Source organism: Apostichopus japonicus, chromosome 4 (genome assembly GCF_037975245.1).
Source record: "Apostichopus japonicus isolate 1M-3 chromosome 4, ASM3797524v1, whole genome shotgun sequence".
NCBI classification, from domain to species: domain Eukaryota; kingdom Metazoa; phylum Echinodermata; class Holothuroidea; order Aspidochirotida; family Stichopodidae; genus Apostichopus; species Apostichopus japonicus.
This window is the reverse complement of record NC_092564.1, coordinates 25,103,484-25,125,026: the sequence shown is the minus strand read 5'-3', so window position 1 is coordinate 25,125,026 and position 21,543 is coordinate 25,103,484. Positions and strand designations below refer to the sequence as shown.

Here is a 21,543-nt window from a genome sequence, read left to right as displayed (position 1 = left end):
TGCCTATATGATATGCACATTAACATGTTGAACGTGCGAAAACTTTTGGTTATATTTTTCGGGCAAGTCGTTACAGCCCCCCAAATCAAATTAGGTTCCTACGCCTATGATTCAAACACAAGTCAAATTTACTACTTAGTGAGACTAAATGCATCAAGACCAACATAGAACACCACCAGAGAGACAAGCTCATTTTACCAAAACCTGTTAAGACACTTTTGTCATTCTTTTTGTCTTCAACACAGAAGATGATAATTAGGAAATAATTTAGTGCTTGAAGTTCGCGTAGCCGCTTTGAAGGCTCCGAACGATATTTCACTGTTGTCTCCTTTCCGTCCCTCCACATTATTGAAAAGATTTCGGGGTGACCCTAAACAAGTCAAAATGAGGGGCCACTGGAGTTCAAACTGGTTCGGTGTAGATTACATTATATGAGACTGGCATGTTGTGTGATAGCAAATACTATACATGGTGTTGCAAATAGCACAGACAAACACAGAGCCAGAAACAAACACACACCAAAGTCAGAGAGACAGACAGACACATGGACACACCACTATCAGGTATTGCTTCACACTGCAACAGAATTGCATTACAGCTTGCAATAGTTGCAACAAGGGGGTGTGGTGGCAATTATTGCTAGCTGTCAACTAACTTTCTTTTTTGCTATCCTTGAGACATCTTTTCTTACTGTTAAGCAACACCTCACCACACCACACCTAACTTGACCGCAAACTATAAAGTATGCTCCATGTCCCGTTTTACTACTATCGGGCGCGAAATTACATTCACAAACAAGGAAAGTAAAACTCGCTGAGGTGGCCAATAATTGGAGGATCTGTCTTCCAGCAAAATAACCATTAAGTAGTTCCCCTATTGCGTTAAGTTACTAGTCATCTTTAATGAAACAAATTAACAAATAACAAAAGCCTAACAAACAACTGTTAGGGAACGGACAAAACATCACATCCGATGTGTGACATCATGAGCCAAATCTAGAAGTCAACGACCAGTGTAGTGGGTGGTACTCACTTCATGTTGGCGCTTTCATTCTTTAGTAAAGCCTTGGCTTGGCTCTCACTGCAAGGAAACGTTATCAGAAAGAGAAAGAGCAACAAGTTATAGATTGATAGTATTCGGTGACGTTTACGACAGAGGTGGCCGAACACCCTCTGATCTACTTCGAGATACGTGAAATGCTACAAAGAGAATCAAACTGTATATGTATTGAAACGAGGTGAACTGTTTCATCAGCAAGATAACACGATACTGACACGATGGAATAAACGGTTAGAAAAGGCACCAGAAGAAAAACAAAAATGGTTCAAAAAAAATTGTTTGGAAATTTTGCACAAAAGTTTTTCCTTCAATTAAAAAATCCTTAGAGTGAAAGGGAAGTATTCAGTTCATTTTCTTTCACTTTCATGTTTTTGGGGGAGTGGGGAGTGGGGAGGGGGTTGATGGTTCCTGTATTGTGAAATTGTGAGTAACATTAGACATTGAGGCAGTCACTCCCTACTTATGACAGCATTAGTCTCCAATTATACTGGAATGCTGAATAATGGGGAGGCTGCATTGAAAACTTCTATTATTACTTTACTGCCACCCCGCAAGGCAGCTTTCCTCTCCATTTTGGAAACATGTTTATGTTTTTAAGAACTATTAAGTTTTGGAAAAGAACTTATGAGCAATTAGAATCTCCAGAAAACTCCTTTTGAATTTTTGGTTTTTCATTCATGATAAATGAGGGCAACAGCGACCACCTGTAAATGGTGAGTTTGGGCTGGGTTTGGTCAGTCCTTAATATTAAGTCAAATTTACCTTATAATGGTAGCTTTTACTTGTGGTGGTGTCATGTGAACGTTTAGTTTCCCTCCGACCAATAATCTGTAAAAACAACACAGAAGTTATGAACTCATGCCATCGTGTATAAGCGTTGTCTTCTACACAATTCAAAACGTCATAAAACTATAGGTGTGATTGGGTGGATAGTAAATTACTTACCTAGCCAAGGCTGAAACAGAGGTATTAAAGAGGGGGGAGTGGAGGTGTGGTGGGAGTGGGGTAGGAGAGTGGGGAGGATGGGACAATGTGAATTTTGGGGGCTGCAATTCTCAACACTAAATAGGATGATGCTTCAAGCAGTCTGATCTACTGAATGAAAGTTTGGGCCTTCATTATATCAAAACGTTATTATTTGGTTAACTCCTGTCCAAGAGAGGAGAGTTACTCGTTTGTTTTCAAATATCTTCACATTTCTGTTTGGTTTATTGAACAACTACTCTTTTAAAGTAATAAAAGAATGAATAAATTCATCAATAATGCAAATAAAAAAAACCAGCATCTTGGTATAATTTTTGTACTGGTGCTAATGACGACACCTGACTCTCTCTAAATATTAAGTAATAGAATATTTGATCCAAGACATCCTTATATTAATTTTTTCTTTGGAACTACCGGTACAGTACCTTACTGACGCTGAAAATCTGGTTTCTTTCTTCAAAACTTGTGGAGGTTGCTTTTCAATTATAAAGGTGCTGCCAAGAAAGAAAAAAAAAAATAGAAGAAAAAAAAAAAATTAAACAAAACAATTAAGAAACTTTACCTTTCAAACATTTCATAATTCCAATGTAAAAGCAAGACTACTAAAAAAGCAAACAAATTTCTAGCTCACAGAAATACCATGCTGTGAAAAGTTTCACAATCATCACTGAGAAAACAAGAAAGAATCTCTACGGCATTTTCACACTCCGTTTCCCAGGGCAGTGAACTACTCAATGGATCTGAAAATCTGATGAAAACTGATAAAGCCATTTCCAAATCTACATCTGAATAATCATTTTTTTTTAATTTAAAAAAAAATTAAAATAAAGTAAAAAATAAAAATAAATAAATAAAATAAAATAAAATAAAATAAAATAAAATAAAATAAAATAAAATAAAATAAAATAAAATAAAATAAAATAAAATAAAATAAAATAAAATAAAATAAAATAAAATAAAATAAAATAAAATAAAATAAAATAAAATAAAATAAAATAAAATAAAATAAAATAAAATAAAATAAAATAAAATAAAATAAAATAAAATAAAATAAAATAAAATAAAAAGTTATAAAAAGAAAATCAATACTTGATGCTTGCAAATGCAATAGTAGTTAACACCGTACCTTGTAACCAAAGTTGACAGCAAGGTTGTAATCTTGTTGTCCAACTCGGGCAACAAGTCAAGACTATGCATATTGATAGGGAGCTGTTGTCTCAGAAGTTCTACCCTTTTGATCTGTTGTCTGTTTTGCCAGATAATTTCGGCCAGTTCTTCGCACCTGCAAGAGAGAAAGAAAGAAAGAAGAAAAATATCGACAGCTGTTACCATATGATATTAATATATATATTCATATGTTTGTACAGGACAATGGAAGAAGTACTACTGCACTTTTACCTGGATCCATCAAATCTAACAAACTGATGATAACATTGTAGCACTGTGGCACGAAGCTCAGCGCTCTCGATGGAACGTGATTTATAGAAATTAAGACTGAAATTTGAAAACCTCAAATTTTCGCCCAAATTTGATCATTTTGTAAGGCTTTATATACCCAATATGTTTTTTGCAAATTTTGGCCCCAAATCACAGTTTTAAATCTTCTCAAAATGATGCCGAGAACGCATGCTGACCCCTTTATCATGTATCAGACATTATCAGTGTGTAAAGTAGGTCAATACTGTTCAGAAAGCCAGTCTAATTGGAATGTTCAAATTGTTATATCATAATTTAATATATTGATTTTTCAATAATATCTGATACATGACAAAGGGGTCAGCATGCGTTCTCGGCAGAATTCCATTGAGGAGATATCATTGACTGCTCAATCCTCCACTGAGCAGAATTAAGATTTTATCTTGATAATTATCATATATATTTTGTTATCCATTACTGTAAAACAGCTTATTGGGCTTTGGTTGACAATTGCATCCAACGTACTGTACTTAACATCCCTCAAATATAAGAGAGACCCCATGACACCATCATCCCATCATCACACCACCATCACACCATCATGACACCATCACACACAATGACACCATCATGTGTTTTTTTTTGTTCAATTAATGATGGTTAACCAGCAAGTGATTGACAAATCCAATGTATCCCTCAGAATTTTTGTGACCAGACATTTTTTCTCTTCAAAATTTAGTAAAAACTCTCACATAAACGGGAAACATGAGATTGTCTAAGTCAGCATGCTGCCTACTGTAACTACGGAATAGTCAATTTTCGAGTGTGCTAATAACCTATGCCACCCTTAACTGCATTCCCACTGTAGACCCACTACCCACCAATGCATCACCCCCCCCACCCCCTCCAGCTGACCTCACCTTACACATGATTCCTGGTACAGTTCTATAGAACTCAACCAACCTTATTAACAACAGCAGAGATGTAAGTCATTACAATTTTCAAAAGCCATTGAATCCCACAAGCCAAAAGGTATTACTCAATAAAGAAACCTGTACCATATCAAGATGTGTGTGTGGATGAGAAAGAAAAATAAAAATAGGAAAACTTGTGTCAGATAGAGGTAATGTTGTTCATTCGGGTGAAACAATGGTCAAGTTTGAAACAAAACATATCGGACGATTTAAAGGAACGATTGTGGGCTGTCAAATTTTCCCCACATCTTCCAGGAAAAAAACGGTTTCCCTTTTTATTTGCCAATGTAATGGAAATTGAAAGTAGAGCTCGGCACGAAGTTGAATCCAGGCTGGGTTTCAACAGAACTCTCAAAAAGGGGAAAATCCCATGGTGCTAATTTCAACTGAAATGTGTCACATGCTATTCAACCATGGAATTGTTGTCAATAGAGCAGTGACAATCTAGTCACAGACAGAGAAATGGCAAGGAACCAAACAGCCATTTATATTTTACAAAGAGCTAGAGCACCATATTAAAGGCACAGTAGTAGCTCATGTCATATTTATCATAATTTGGACAAGTGTGTCTCAATGAAAGAAACTACTTGGCACCTAAATTTAGGTGGCAACGATTTTTATAACTCGCCCGCCCTCCAGACACTACCTGAAACGACCGGGTGTTTGGCATGACAGTGCATTCGGAGTATATAGTATTATGGTGTTCCCCTATTTTCATGCGACCTGTTTTTTCGTGCAGTATGCACATACAGCGTTAAGCCTACATCTAATTTAGGCTAGGCCCTAGTCTAACATCACGAAAATAGGTCTCCATCCTACCGCCATACTAGGTTACACTATAAGACTAGTCTAACCCACAAATCTTGGGGACCATGGGGAGATTGTTTGATTCCTCGTTCGCAATTCTGTTGCTTGATTCCGCGATCTTTTCACTTTCTCTGAGTATCAGTGGTCAAGTGTATATATATTAACAAAGTATCTACTATCTAACCACACACACAAATCTTGTTCAGATCGTTCTTGATTTCGACCTTCGCAAGAACGTCAAAACGACCATCTTTTCACTTTAACACATAAGTTGATGGGCCTTTTCCATTGAGTTAATTGTATGCAACGGAATCACACACTAACGGTCCTTTGACTCGGTCACGTGAAATCAGACTTGATTAAGTTGATTTAAAGTTACAGCACTCAGTTTATCACTAAAGGGAGAATGTTAATACAGAGCTCCTGAATAGAAGTAGTAACCACCACTTTGGAAATAAAATCAGTCAACAGTTAGTTGGAACAGAGAAGTGATGCATCATGTCATACGGCACATACCACGTAAGGACAGGGGGGTATACTAGCCGTATCACTTTTACCAAGCTCGACAGAAGGCTGGCAACGCAACCCATCGATCGATGCAGAAATAAACAATGGTGTCGTGTGCAAAATACTATAAACACTCTGTTTGCAGCACGACTAAAACTTACCAAAAATTTACATTCTTTCGTCGCTTCGTGATCTCTCACGAGCAAAAGAGGGAAAAGATTAATTCCACAAAACCAAGCTCACAAATTTTCAAATGAAATGAGTAAGAGACAAAAGTCACTGACAAAAATTTGAAAAATTTTGACATCTGAAACTCCATAACCTCACACACACACACATGTGTGTGAGCTATACAAATAGGAAAAGAAACAACAAAGGGCGGCCTTTGGAGAGATAAATACCTTTTCTAATTTCCAATTGTCATGTTTTTTGTTGTTGTTCTTTTCACTTCTTTCAAAATGCACGATTAATGTTGACATATGTAAGCTTAATATTAAGATGTCGGAAAACCACACTGGAAACATACAAAGCAGACAATTAAAGAAACAAGAAGGGATTTCTTTAAACCAAATATTGAACTGAAGATTATTTACCCGCATATTTCTTAGTATCAAAGCGATTTGGTTGTTGCTGTTTCCAACCTTAGATGAAAAGGTTTCCAAAAGTAGTATTGTTGACATGATCCTTGTTTTTATTTTTATTTTTTTATTGATGACACAACTAACAATGTAAAGCAACCTTGAACATAAACTAAAACATTGAGCATATGGTATGGAAAATGAAACAAATCCTGGTTAGGGGGTGGGGGGAGGGGGGTTTTCCCAAGTTATTCACAGAAGCCACATACCAGTACATGAAACGAGAGTCTACGAAACTTGCAATATGACAGTGTAATCGCTAACTTATGAGAGACTTGTTCTTTACGATGCTAATGTACGTACACAATGTGAGTCGAGTCATCACATATTAATATGGAACACCCACCACTAACTTGTTTCTAAAGGGCTTCCACCTGTATCGCATTATCAATTTCAACTTCAGCTTCCAATGTCACGTACAAGATCTTTCAGGTTGCCCGTAGCTTTCTGAATGCTGCACCACGTTTATGGAACTCTGTCCCCGTTGAAATTAGGTCTTTTAGATTCCATAATTCAATTAAATCGCGCTGTCTTAAAACTTGTCTTTTCTCTCAACTCTATTTATAGTATTTGCTTATCCAGAACCCCGTAGAGCCCATTGAACTACTTTTGTTGGAGTCTGTGCTATATAAGGCTAGTTATTATAATTGTTATTATTTCCCATCAAGAAAAAGGGCACATTTTGCATGTAGTTAAATGTCATCCTAGGGGAGTTGATAGCACGTAACATTTGGAACAAGAGAAAAGTGGAGTTTAATTAGTCTAGTTAATAGAGATTCAATATCTATTTCTACATCACTCAGCATTAGGTTATATCTAAGATCCTCCCACACATAGATACACTACTGAGGCAGGATATTCAAACTATGGGTTCCAGCAGAGACGATCCCAGCCGATCGAAGGCATTTACTCGACAGTTTCTTCAATAATCTACATACTAAATCAATCACCATATGTCTAGGAGTGTTAGCCTAGGAGTAGCTAACACCTAGGAGTGTTAGCTCAGTGGTTAACGCCGGTGCCTTCCAATCATAAGGTCCCTGATTCGAGTCACTCCAAGATTAATGTATGTCATCCAGTTACAAAATTGTTGACAAATGACAATTCATAATCATGGATGTTAAATATGAATGTAAGAGACTGACTTCGGTCAGCTTGCGGCTTTGATAAACCAATGAGGCTTCTTCGCCAGTTCCTGCTTGCAGGAGGATCTAAAATACATGCATACATACATACATATGCAGATTTTCAGAGCAGACATTCTAATCCATCAAAACGTATCTTTCTCTTTCCCTTAAATTGTTTATTTAGCGTTCAAAGAGGTAAAAGGGAGAAGAGGTTCCATAGCAGTGGGGTGACGCATGAATGCTGTATGAACGTGCAACGGAAATCCTGTGCTGTGTGCTCTTCATAAAGACTTTTGTTTACCGAATCAACAGAAGGTGCGCGGAGATAAAGGAAAACTCGATTCACTTTGGACCTCCTGTTGCATTGTTCAAATAACACTTTATGTAAGTTTCTTAAAGATAACAGAACCCATTGCATATTAAACCCTACTCCGTTAGCATAGTCCATTTTTCTTCTTTCTTTTTATTATTTTGCATACCAGCACTGGGTGGGATTCTTTGGCCAGATATGAAAATTGATAGCTTAAATATTTAAATATCATTAAATATAAAAAGTTAAAAAAAATATATAAAAATCAAAAAATTAAAATTAAAAATTAACTATAAATATATAGTTAAATATAAAAATTAAATATAATATAAGTTTAAGTTTAAGTTAATTTAAGTTTTGGGACGTACCAGCTCTGGAGGGTGTCCAGGTTACCCTCGGGTGGACCGCCGATCCCAGCCAACTGCTGCTGCCTCTTCCATCGGATCAGCTCGTCCTCCAGGACACGGTGTTGAACTTGACCCAACAGCTCAAACGTCTGCTGGTGTTTCTGGGCCAGTTCCTGTCGAGAAAACGCATGAAGGTATGTACTAATAACAGTGTAGCGGTACATACGTAGCCTACATTCTCAACTCAGGGAGTGCTAAGTGCATGCTCAGATATCCGTATTAGTCTTATCTGGACAGACTGGAGGTTAGAACAGACCAGAGATTGTGAATCCATGACGTACCTCAAAATGTTTCGTAACTTAAGGCGCGTTTTCTCGGAAATGAAACGTTTTCTACTTGAAATGGTTCTCCTGAACGTTGTCTTGTAATATTTTTTTGACTTGTTTTCCTCTGGCCTATTCTTGTAAGAATAATCACACTACATGTCCTACAGTGTACATTCAAGTTTACGTACATAGGTCTCAGTTCCACACGGTAATGTAACTTTACTTATACCACAGTTTGCTTGTAAAAACCAAAGCAGATGACATCACTTGCAGTAGTGACACAAAATTTGCTAGATATGCTGATATGGTCATATTTCTAAAATTACACCACATATTTAAGAGTTTTTATGGAGGGGGTGTGGGGAAGGGGGTTGTGGAATAATTGTTTGGATAAACTTCTTCATTGTTCTCACATGTTTCCATGGTGACACATACTGAGCAAGGCGACCCTCACTGAATTTTTAATAGCAATCCTACTGTTTGACTTTACTGTACACAGTCCCATCAAGTACATACTATTCTTATTTCCCACACATCCACCCACACGTTCACACTTACTTGTCATTCACACAGTTTCGGATAACCCATGTTCATGATGATCACAACAATTTCTCCGAGATGCTCCATGTCGACCAAGTCGTCATGGTGACGACATCAACCGAGCCAAGATCTTACGATGTGTATACATACCATACCCCTTATTTCCAACCCCCCACCGTTCTCCATCCTTCCCCCCACCTATGCCTCCCTATAAAATATTTAAAGTATAATATATACCATTCTCTTCTGTAAGACTTCCTGGGCTTCTATCTGAAGAGTACTCTCAAATTCCACTTTCTTTTGCTGTAAGTTGGTCAGTTCTTGCTGTTTGTTCTGATAGTTCTGCATGGACTGTATCATCGTCATTCTCCCTGCGGCAAAAACGGACGAGAGAAGAAACAAAACGCCGGAGTAGAATAATAAATGAGACTGTGGCACAATTTACGACGACACTGTGCAGAGTTTATACAGCCTTACATAGGACTGATCACACACAGTTGAAAGATTTAAGAAATATATAAGAATTGTTTCAACAGTCAATTTCAATATTACATTTGCTAATCAGTCTTCAGAGGTTCAGTGTTAAACCTTCTCTTGAAGGATTTTATTGGATAAAATAATGTATGCTTGATGTAAGAAGAAGGAGATGTTTTTTACTGGAGAGCTGATATATTATAGGTATTCACTACCCAATGTATCATAATATGGATGCCCACTACTTATAGGCATCATGAATGGATAGCTATATTTATGGGCATTCACTACCCAATGTTATCATAATATGGATGCCCACTACTTATAGGCATCATGAATTGAGAGCCCAATGTATCATAATATGCATGCCCACTACTTATAGGCATCATGAATTGAGAGCCCAATGTATCATAATATGGATGTCCACTACTTTTAAGCATCAAGGCTTAGATTAGGAGGTAAGAAGGTGTGGGACATTGTGGGTTACAGGTGGAGTGGGGAAGATTTGGGCAAGGATGGGGTTTGGGAGTTGGATGGGTAAGGAGTTGAAGGGTAAAGAGTGGATAGGGTGAAGGGATAGAAGAAGTGGAATGGTAAGGGATGGAAGGGTATGTAGGGTAAGAAATATTAAAGGGAGGAAGGGGGAGAGGCAGAAGTGAAAGGAGGAGATATCTTTTTCAGTTACATGTACCTATTATAAGATCTATTACAATTATGTGCATCTATTACAATTTACCTTGAATTCTGGTCATCTCCTGATACTGTACATTAATCATTTCTTGTTTCTGTTGCAAATTGTTCAAGTCTTTGGCAGTATCCTGAGGGTGAAAAGAAAAAAAAAGTAAAAAATTGAAAAAGTGATGAATATGTTAGACCTGTTTTTTCTCTCTGTTTTAAAAGAGACAGAAGAGAGGAAAGGAATGGGAGGAAAGGATTAGAAAAGATTGGAGGAAAAGGAAGTGAGGGGTCAAACACAGTTCAGTCTGTCTCTGTTGCTAACAATGTAACGGACAGACGATGAATGGGCAGAGACATGGCAGCGGAAACTGTTAGAGTGACATGAGTACGAATGTATACAGCTATGTAAAAGGAACTTGCCCATACAATTGTGGAGTTTTCCAATTTTGGTTTGGGAAAGAGGAGTTGAAACGAGAATTGCTAACACTCGCAAAATGCTTTGGACGTTTTTTTGGCACAGCCATCGATTCCTTCCAAATGGGGGAAAGTTATTCACAACGTCTTCGCTGGATATTAAAATGCATATCTATCGTACAATCTTCAAAATGAGCACATGCTCTAAAATTAACACAGACCGCCTGCCAAGACTTATAAATTGTTCATCGTTCTCTGGGGGTACAGAACACACTATCCATTTATACAGTCCCAGGACATTAAGATTGTATCTTTTAAAATTACACAATGAAACTAGACATCAACATTAATCATCATTAAATTTTTCCCTTTTTCAAGGGCGTTCCTTCTTCATTCCATGCAGGGAATGGGAAAACGTTTTTGTGAAACTATCATGCCTTAGTACTGTGGTTTTGATATTAGTTGAGACATTTGAAATTTCAACAATCAGTAAAAACAACCATTGATTTTAATACTACACTTGGTCAAAGCCATTTCCTGTGTTGAAGTTTTGTCTGACAAAACTAAACAACTATTATTTAAAAGATTGACAATTCACCAAAAAGAACAAAAAATGAAAATGGAATTGAGGAAGGATACATTAAGCATAAACATACCAAGCAGTGGTCATAGAAACAGATAATGTTATCCTGGAGGTATATTAAAGACAAATTAGCTATATATAGTTCTAGTTGCCAAGCGATATGATAGGGTGTTTTCTTTTCGAATTCTCAATATTCTCAAATCAAAAAAGAAGAGATATCGAACATGGCTGTCAAAGAAATGCGCTACGTATTAAAAAGCCAGTGTCAAAAATGTGGATGCAGAATGTTACCATTTAATCAGCTTTCATTAATATTTCGGGGATGAAACAGATTAGCGGTCGTCTTTAAAAGTCGAATAGCCAGGCAGTAACGACAACTTCCTAAGGTACTGATTCAACACTAAATACTGAAAGTTTATGGAAAAGACAAAACAAACCATACTGTGGTCATATCAAGCTGTCTGTAATGTAGAGGACAATGTTACACGACAAACACGAGTAATCATTTCCTTGTCGCATTCCAGTTGCAGACCCGGGATTTCCCCAAAGGGGGTCTGGGGGGGCAAGTGTCGGGGCCCGGGGGTGGGGCAAATAATGGGGCTGTTGCGATCCTTGTCTTGTCTAAGCTTAAGACTTCTTGGTGACAAAAGTAATTTCAGTGTCGAACATTAGGACCTCCCAAGCTAGATGCCCATAGGTTCCTGGAGTGTGTACCCCCTGTTGTACCCCCCTGTTTACCCCCCTCCCCCCTGTTGATTGATATATGTCGACACTGTAGTGTTGTTGGTGAAGACCGTCACCTCCGAGTTTCTCTACCTGTGGCTGGGCACTGCTTCTTTCTGCGACCTGGCACTTCCGACCATCTCTCTCTTTCTCCATACCGGTCGCACCAGATTCTATTAGAAGGCCTAGAAATTCTGGCCTTCTAATAGAAGTCTTTGCCTTTCCCTTTGGTCATGCTACCCGTACCTAGAATGCATAATTTTGAAACGGGGGGCGGGAACCACTCCTCAAAACGGTCTCGAAAACCCTGCCATAGCCAAAAAAGATACTTAATTGTGCTGCGTGGTGGGAAGGGCATTTGACCGGAGGGGTCCGGTCATAGAGGGCGCAGTGTTAAAAGATTACCAGTTCATTTCTAGACATGGAAAATCCAGAGTGCTAAGGTTGTTGGGAGACAGGTAATCTAGGAGCAAAGTTAATTATTAGTATGATTTTCAATGGGAAATCATTTGTAACGGTCATCCGATCTTTTCGTTCAGAGGTGGCTGAATTTTGTTCAGAGAACCAAAGTTCCCTTTGAGGTTATTCTAAAGACTCTTCTGAAAATTGCAAGCTAGACAACCTTGGCAAATCTTGGGAGTTTCATGAAACTTTGGTGAGATTTTAAGGTGAAGCTTTTGCAACTGTCCCAACTCATTTGAGACCACGATGATTTTGAGCACCTGGAAAAGCTTAAAAAAAAAAATCAGCCTTATCCATATTTAACAAGCCAGAGAGACACCTTTCACAGTTAAAACTTGTGATGTGAAGATAACTTAAAACAACTATACATTTAGCCAAATCTAAGTGTATTACTGAAGATGTAAATTGCAAATAGATATGAGTTTTATTTTAGGTTTTCTTTCTAACCAGTTATTAAAAATTCCAACATGTTTGAACCACCAAGTCCCAACTGGTTTTCATCACTGTCAGTTCTATTTCTCAGGCAGATTTTTACGTAAACCAGCAGATGGAACTTTGACCCCACCCTCTTAAAATCGTTGTTTGTTCTAGTTTAATGAATACAGACAGACAAGGATATATATCAGTTATTAAATTTAGTCGACTTTTAAAGTCTATTCTAAAGTCGACGCTAATCTCGCTATAACACAAACAGGAACTAAAGATTCGCAGACATCTGTCAACATATGGAGGGCCATAGCAAAGAGCTCCCAGCGAGCTGTCTGGACTGGGGCGGCAGTCAAGAGTTCCATTTCCGAGGCCGACGATTACCGCCGTGAGTGATCTACGGACATAATTCTACTGGAAGGAACTACGATTCTAAATATATAATTTTGACTTTAATTTTTAATATTTTTTATTTTTATTATTATTATTATATTTTTAATATTTAATTTAACTTTGACAGCATGCATCGTTCACACATGATATATCTGTTCATACTTGTATAGTTTTCAGATAATGCACTGTTCAAGAGCAAGTGCTGCCGAGAAGCTGCTTTTAGGCAAAGACCGGTTTCTCGGCTGCTTTAATTTTCATTGTAGTAGGTGTTGCGAGTACCACGGTTACAACACTATCATTTATCGTGCAAGAATTGATCAAATTAGGCAGGATACTTCGGTAGCATTGACCTGATACTGTTTCAAAGATGGTGACCTGTTGATACCTTTTAATATATTAGCCGTTCTCGCTTTTCCACAAATCAAATTCCAGACTTTTTCATGATCAAAGCATGTCTTCATTATGGTTTACCATGAAGCCTACACACTAATGAGGATGTAATGTTAGGCTAACTATAGGATAGGCCAAAGTGGGGCACCTCTTGCCAAATGTATGCTAATCCCTATTGTTAAATTGCAAATTCAATGGGTAAAAACAATTACACATCACAGGAAGATTATGCATCCAAAATGGGCTGCTCAGTACATGTTTGCCAAATTTAAACTTTGACCTTTCCAGCTTACTGCCCTAAAAGCTGGGTGAAAATGACACCCTTCTATGCAATTTCCATATCAATATTCATTATTTTTAATGAGTAATCTGTCGTTAAACATTTTGAGTTGAATAAAATTCATCAAATTTATTAACGAGTCCGTAGATTCTACAAACTTCAATCAAACTTTCATGGCTAGCCTGTTTTAGGTCCCTTCTCTTGAATAGTAGTTATCTTTTGGTCTTACCAATGTAGCTTGTAAAATTGTGTCATTTCCTTCCATTGCAATGAATAAACAGCTGTTTTCAGAAGTTTCCTCCATGGAATTGGGTAAAAAAAGTGGACAATACGAGTATATATAGGTTACATTTGTGTTATGAACATGCTGATATTTATGACAGTTGCAGTTATTTTACGGTAAATCGTTTGCGCCATAAGGGCAACTAAAAATAAATTTCTTCCTTTTGATTGCGACAGCTTTTCTCCATTAAACCCACCTGGTCAGAGTGCATAATTTAGAATAAGAAACATTTATGACTGCTTTATCACTGCTGTAACAATTTCCGTGAAAGAAACAACATAAAAATGATCTGGTGAAAACACTGACCTGAGTCAACCAGTTGAGCTGGTCAAACCACGCTTTAATTTCTCTGTGTGAATCCGGCACTGGCATCTCATCAAAGTCAGTACTCTGTGAATTCAAACAAGATGAGATCGAACATGGGTCCTGGGATAATGTACACAGAGATGTAAGAAGCGTATTATTTATCGGATCCCAACCTCACTGAACGTCCAATTTTTATGTTGCAATTTAGAAATGCTCCAAAAACTTCACAGGTTCTGTTATTTAGGGATGGTCGGAGAAACCATACCGACATCGTTGGTCTAGATGTGAGAGATATGACTTTTATATCAATAACTTCCCCAGACACTTAAGAAAAATCTTATTCCATTTGGGAGATATCCCAGACTTAATGTTGCTTCACACACAAGGTTGAGGACTTGATCAAGTATAAATATGACACCCAGCCAAATTGTGCTTCTATTTGTGTTGTTTTTTCTTTATATATGACAATGTGTATTTCTCAAAAATGGAGACAGATTTTTGCATCAGATGAATCTAAAAATATTGAAGCTCTTTTACATTTCCAGTTTCAATGCTGTTAACGTAAAGAACTTGAGCTTGAAAATATGAAAAGCAAAATAGGTAGAGCAAGTAATATGTTATCAGATGCTATGACCTCACAGATATACAATTTAATTACAGCTCAAGCATAAAGACATTAGGACATCACCCTTTCGAAGAAGATTGCTTCCGAAAATACACAGATGGAAGCTGACCAGAAAGGAAAACTGTTCCTTGCTGTGTGGATTATGTACATCGACTGAGCACCGATCGCCACATTCTCGTGGTACAATAACAGCCCTCACAGATTTATATTTAATCATCATTTTAATACAGTGAAACAATCCAACTTACACCTCCCTGGTCGACCAATTTTTGTTCTGCTTCCAGAACGTGACATATCAGACGCACGAAATTCAATGGCATGCTTGAATACCGCATCTGGAGGGAAGAATAAAGATAGGAAGGGGAAAATGTCAGTAAAATAATCACAAATATAGTGATTTTTTTACCCAAAATCATGCAAAAAAAAATTTAAAAAAAATTAAAAAAAAAAAAAAAATTGTTATCTGTCATGTTGTTGTTAATTGGAAATATAGTTTATAGAAATACAATATATTATATCATATTTCTGATGATGTGAAAATCAAAGATGACCAACACAGGAACATCACAGAAGCGTGTTACCAAAGTGCCCCTGAAATGTGATTGTTTGATTTACATGATTCAACAAACACATAGTAAACCCATGCAGTTTGTTATAAAGACAAAGTACAAACTCTGCTGGGTGTACACACACTTGCCACAAAATTGACAAAAGAGAGCCTTTTTAACCTCGAACACCCCCCCCCCCCTCCCCGAGAAGAAACCTTTAAAAGTTGATAGGTTGTTTTGCACTTCAGAATCAGGTCAAAACTTCTATATTATGGCAATAAGGACATTTTCAATATCACTTAAGGTCAAATTCAATGGCATGCTCGAATACCGCATCTGGAAGGAAGAATGTAGATAGGAAGAGGAAAATGTCAGGAAAATGTCAGCAAATGTCAACGTGACCGATGGTCACGTGTGTGACATTTATGGTCACGCGTGTGACATTGAAGCCCCAAGTTGAGCATTTAACAAAACTAAATGGACTAAATATTGTTAGCAGACTGGTTTGTAATGTGTGTGGCCTGACAACAGTGTAATATGCAAATGAGAAAAGCTCCATCCGATGAAATTGCAGCAGCACTGTGGACTTGGACTGTTGTTATATCATGAATGTGTGGCATGACAACAGTGTAATATGCAAATCAGGAAAGCTTCATCCAATGAAATTGCAGCATCCATGAAAATGCAGAATGTCACACACGTGACCCAACAATGTCACACATGTGACCCTCCAAGTAGAAGCAGTAAAACTGTTTTAAAGTAATTCCTATGGAATATCAACATCAGTCCTGTTCTGTGGTCATTACTAGAGTCAACATTTGCACTGCAAAAATTGCATACTATGCAATGAAAATTCAGAATGTCACACACGTGACCCAACAATGTCATACATGTGACCGGATTTTTTTAGCTTATGTAGTATTATGCTAATTTTTAGAGGTGAAATATTAAGGTCAAATATCTTGTTAGAATGGACACACATTAAGGTAGAAACATGAGAAATTAGGGTTATCCAGCCCTCTTAGAAACTGAGGAATTTGCCAATGTTTTTTGTGTGCAAAAAAGCCAGTTTCATTTCAGGTCACACACGTGACCGACCTTTATATGACCTCTGCCAGCACATGAATGTTCTGATTTTGGCTAAGCTATATGGTTTTGTGAAAGAGTCCCCTAGTGCATACTTTAGTATTACAATCAACCCAACTTTCTTTACCTAAAAGTAGTTACTTAGTGGTAAAGTGCAAATCTCCCCATTTTTCCGTCACACACGTGACCGAGAATGACCCACCTTTATATACTCTCTGACAGTATACTCCAGTTTTCTGTAAATTCCCTTTAATACTAAACCTGGTTCGATACAGTACGAATGCTACCAACATCTCCCATTGTTCTAGCTGTGCAATTAATCAGTTAATTACCTAACCTGTTGATCGCAAATTCAGCTGAATACTGATATATGAATATCAGAATTCGGTACACTTCCGTAAGTATTGCTGACCCAAGGCTCAGTGTTGGTACATATATGTGTGTTGAAATAGCTAGTAGTTTTTTTTTTTTGGTGAGATTTGTATTACAAGTACATTTGTGGTGGGAATTTGGGACATTACTAATGCAACAGGTGTTCAATAAATGACTCTGTGTATTAATGTCTCGTACGTTCCTTCTTCCTACCATAAAGGGTTATTAAGACCGTTAAGAACATATTATTTATGCGAATGCATAGAGGAAGTAATTGGGGGCTTGTATAAACTAATCATCACTAAAACACTACTGACTCGTCAGCCTATCAGAATCACTGGACGACAACTGATTTGGTCTACGGCCTTGCAGTACCATGAATGTTACTTATAAGTGCAAATATAGCTGGTTACTATCAAATAAATGAAAATAAGCACTTGTCTCTGATATATATGTCTCTTACTAGGCTGCAGAAATGCAACCGTATGTAATACTGTATAGGGTCTATTGATCTGCAGTATGTCAAAGCCAACAAGGTAGCTCTATGCAGGGGGTTACCCATGCTGCTGCAGATCTACAACCAGATTAGACTAAAGTTTCAAAAGGAAGGGGAAAATGGACGTAATAGGGGAGGGAGGGAGGGCTTCTATAAACAGATCATTCAGAATTATTGAAAAACTATAGCCAATACCATGTTTAATAATGTGCACCTTGAAACCTGTTTGACTTTGTAACAAAAATTGTATCTTTTCTCTTTTTAACACTAATGTCAGCAATGTAACATATTATTTTTATAAAAATTAAAACAGTAAGTTCCTTTCCTACGTCCCCTTCTCCCTAACATTTAACCCTTCTCCCGCCCTCCCTGAAGTGTCCCAAGTGTTACCCTCTACCCCCGGTTCTCCCGCCAGTCTCCCCACTGTTACCCCCTTTCCCACTGCCCACCCCCTCCGATGTCCCCAATGTTATCCCTCTTCCTTCTACCCTCCCTCCCTCCAGTGTCCCAAATGATACCCTTCTTCCCCCTTTATCCTCCTTTCAATCTCCCCATTGTGACACCCTCTTCCCCCTTGTCCTCCCTCCAATCTCCCCATTGTGACACCCTCTTCTCCCAGTCCTCCTTCCAGTCTCCCCATTGTTACCCACCCCTCTTCCCCTTGTCCTCCCTCCAATCTCCCCATTGTGACACCCTCTTCTCCCAGTCCTCTTTCCAGTCTCCCCAAAGTTACCCACCCCTCTTCCCCCTTGTCCTCCCTCCAATCTCCCCATTGTGACACCCTCTTCTCCCAGTCCTCCTTCCAGTCTCCCCAAAGTTACCCACCCCTCTTCCCCCCCCCCCCCTTGTCCTCCTTGTCTGTTCACCCATCCTCCTTCCTCTCGCTCCATTGTTATATATCCCTCTTGCCCCCTGCTCTCCCTATCCCTTTGATCATTTCTTGAATTTCAAACACACGTACCTGGAACTCTCTCGCAGTCTCGCTTAGCTTGAGACGGATTGGAAACATTTCGTCTCCGGTGAGGTCCTCGGCCTTGAGGCCGATCTGGTCCAGTAGCTCCTGTAGTAGTTGGCCGGCTGCTGGCTCACTCATCGGGTTCTCTACATCAATGGAACTCCTGGGAGATGGGAAAAAAAGAAGAAACTCATGGATTATTGAATCGTTACTCTGGCTGGCTGCTTGAGCATTGGTAATTTTTTTGCAAGATCGGCAGATTTCTTCAAAGGAATCGGTAAACGAGGTTGTTTGATTCTAGACAAAATAATTCACTTTAATTACTATAATTAGTTACGATATAAATTAAAGACTATGTTCTGTCAAAACTACATGTATGTAAAACTGTTGTCGAGAGGCATTCGATATGAGCCATTCGCCCAGATCAAAATTCCCTAAATTCTGAAGCAGTTCTTCTCCTGAGTATGTGGCATTTATTGCAATGTCTAGACACATACCTCGGGTATTAACTTTGGAGAGTTTCTGCTTGACATTTAAGTAGAGGCCTTAAAAACGAGGATAATTATGTGCATAATGGTATTGCATAAAGTATCCATGTTAAAACTGGAATTAAAAAAAGAAAATTCTCCAAACAAAATGTAAATTTAAGAGGGAGCAATTTCACGATATAACCTTTTAAACTTATTTCCCACCAGTTTGCAGATCTCCGGTTTCATCTAAGAAAGCAGGTAATTATTTCAAACAAGTGTTGTTCATAAAAAGTAATCTTAAAATTGAGGGGTAAAAAAGAGGTGCCACATACTGTACTAAAACACTACTAACTCATCTACCGGAATCGCTTGATGTCAACTAACTTAGTTTTATAAGGCCTACAATGTTATTAAATGTGGATAAGTGGCTGGCTGGCTGACTACTACAATATGAAAGTTATTTTGCTCAGTTGAAAATACGTAAAGTTTGATATATCCTTTTTGGCAACATATGACGCGCTGTAATGTATGTAATACAGGTGCTATTGAACAAGATCATTCAACTATGTTGCTGCAGATAGGGGTTTACCCATGCTGTAGATACAACCAGATTAGACTTTTCAAAGTGAGAATAAACTAAGAAACAAAAAATGAATCTTAATGATGCTCTTGAATTGCTGACATAAATCTCAAAGTTCACCATTCATGTGTATTCAAACTACTTTTATTGAACTTGTACGTTCCACAAGGCAGGGCATGCTACAGTGCTGCATGGGGGTGTACAGTTCTGTACTTTCCTGGTATTTGTTCTAAAGCTTTGACTGCTATTTACTAAAATATACAAACTGTAAAAAATATAACAAAAGCAATGTACATTAAACACACTCAAACAAGTAGTATATACTGTATATAATATAAGCACCTCTGGCTGGTTAATAAACTGGAGTAGACTCCCACCTGTTAATATTTAATCTAAAACAAGTATTGGCTTAACTACCTGGCTTTAGACTCTCGTAAAACCACTCTACCTGCATCAACTTGCTAGATGGATTAGAAGTCATCAGCATTGCTTCCAAATATTAATATCAGCAAAGGTCATCGATATTGGCCCAATATTTCAGCATATATATATGTTAGAAATTAGCAAAAAGTTTACAAAATTACTCCCAAGTTATTCCTAGACATAGAGGAGTGTCAGTGAGATAGAAAAGGTGATAAGAGAGCAGGGCGGCCAGATGTCTGTCGAATTTAGAGTACAGTGTGACCATTAATCAACTTTCTAGCATAATTGGGGGCAATACTGACGACAAACATTCGCATTGTGACGATGTCGCTACCTGTAGGCTTGGTAGAACCTAGTGCATGTATAGGAGGAGACAGGTAAGCGAGGAATGAAGTACCTATCCCCAGGCACTGGCAGGCAGTCAGAAGTCACAGTATGTTGCATTCTTACTGGTCACTCTCCAATTTAAATTAGGAAGGAAGCAGTAAAGAATAAGGGCTCTCTACAAATATTTGGGATTGTGTATTAGAGTACTGATAGCCAAACAAGAGAAAACTGACTGCAGGAAAATTATAAAAGGAATCTGAAAGCTCATGGAAATTAATGGCTAGAAGAATATCATAACCAATAAGCTCTAGATTATGGGATACATCTAGGGATCACTACCTACCATCCCAGGTTACAGTCAAGACTAGGTGACTACCTATATACTGTAGAGGCAAATGAAATGAAACTACCAACCTCCTCATCTGCCCCCCACCCCCACCCCACCCACTCCAAAGTTCCCAACACACCCCAACTCACACCTCTCCGGTGGTGACTTTTAGAGTGAGCACTCTCTGTTAACTTTCCCTCTAGGCATCCCTAATATGACTAAGTTACTGTACTTGATATTCAGCATATTCATATCACAGGGAAGCAGTTAACAGCACACACATATTAACATTATATACTATTAACTTGTCTGAATTAATTTAACTGGAGTTTCATACAGGTTCACTCTCCAAAATTGTGCAAGAAGTATACGAATTTGCCCAAGATTGCAGTCTGGGGAAGCCCAACAGCTTAGGAAACCTGTTCACTGCAGATTTAAATGGACAGCCTATATGATTATTGTTTGTAATGGAGCACTTTTCATTTATGATTACACAATTACCATTTCCTGCAATGAGCTAGTCTACACAGATACCAGCATATATAATGACATTAACTTGCCAGTGACATGATACTAATTCTCCTGTATGAATTCCATCAAAAGTATCAGATATCAAAGAAGCACAACTTAAGGTCAAGTCTAGCCATCCAATTGTACAAAAATTCACAATACACTCATTGTCTTTATATAAATAACACAATAGTCAAGGCTAATGCTGTACACATATGTGGTGTCTGTCTGACAAGATACAAGGACAGAGACACCACTATGTTGTTGCATACAGTATAGTCTTGTTAAGACCCTATAGTATGAATAGCCTAATGTATCTTTCTTTTTCACAAAGGTATTTTCCCGTTTTTTTTTTGGGCTGTACTGCACAGAGAAC

At 38.0% G+C, this 21,543-nt stretch overlaps 1 protein-coding gene across 3 annotated transcripts in view; it reads right to left on the bottom strand.

Moving 5' to 3' along the window:
- LOC139966914 (signal transducer and activator of transcription 5A-like) overlaps positions 1 to 21,543 on the bottom strand; it is a 74,292-nt gene that overhangs the window by 19,310 nt on the left and 33,439 nt on the right. For all 3 annotated transcript variants that reach the window (XM_071970391.1, XM_071970389.1, XM_071970390.1), the window contains exons 3-12: positions 18,536 to 18,692; positions 15,321 to 15,407; positions 14,448 to 14,531; positions 10,246 to 10,327; positions 9,273 to 9,406; positions 8,191 to 8,342; positions 3,170 to 3,325; positions 2,469 to 2,537; positions 1,822 to 1,887; positions 1,033 to 1,080 (exon numbers count right to left, since the gene is read on the bottom strand). In XM_071970391.1, the coding sequence (XP_071826492.1) occupies positions 1,033 to 1,080; positions 1,822 to 1,887; positions 2,469 to 2,537; positions 3,170 to 3,325; positions 8,191 to 8,342; positions 9,273 to 9,406; positions 10,246 to 10,327; positions 14,448 to 14,531; positions 15,321 to 15,407; positions 18,536 to 18,692 (1,035 nt within the window). The remainder of the gene's footprint in view (positions 1 to 1,032; positions 1,081 to 1,821; positions 1,888 to 2,468; positions 2,538 to 3,169; positions 3,326 to 8,190; positions 8,343 to 9,272; positions 9,407 to 10,245; positions 10,328 to 14,447; positions 14,532 to 15,320; positions 15,408 to 18,535; positions 18,693 to 21,543) is intronic.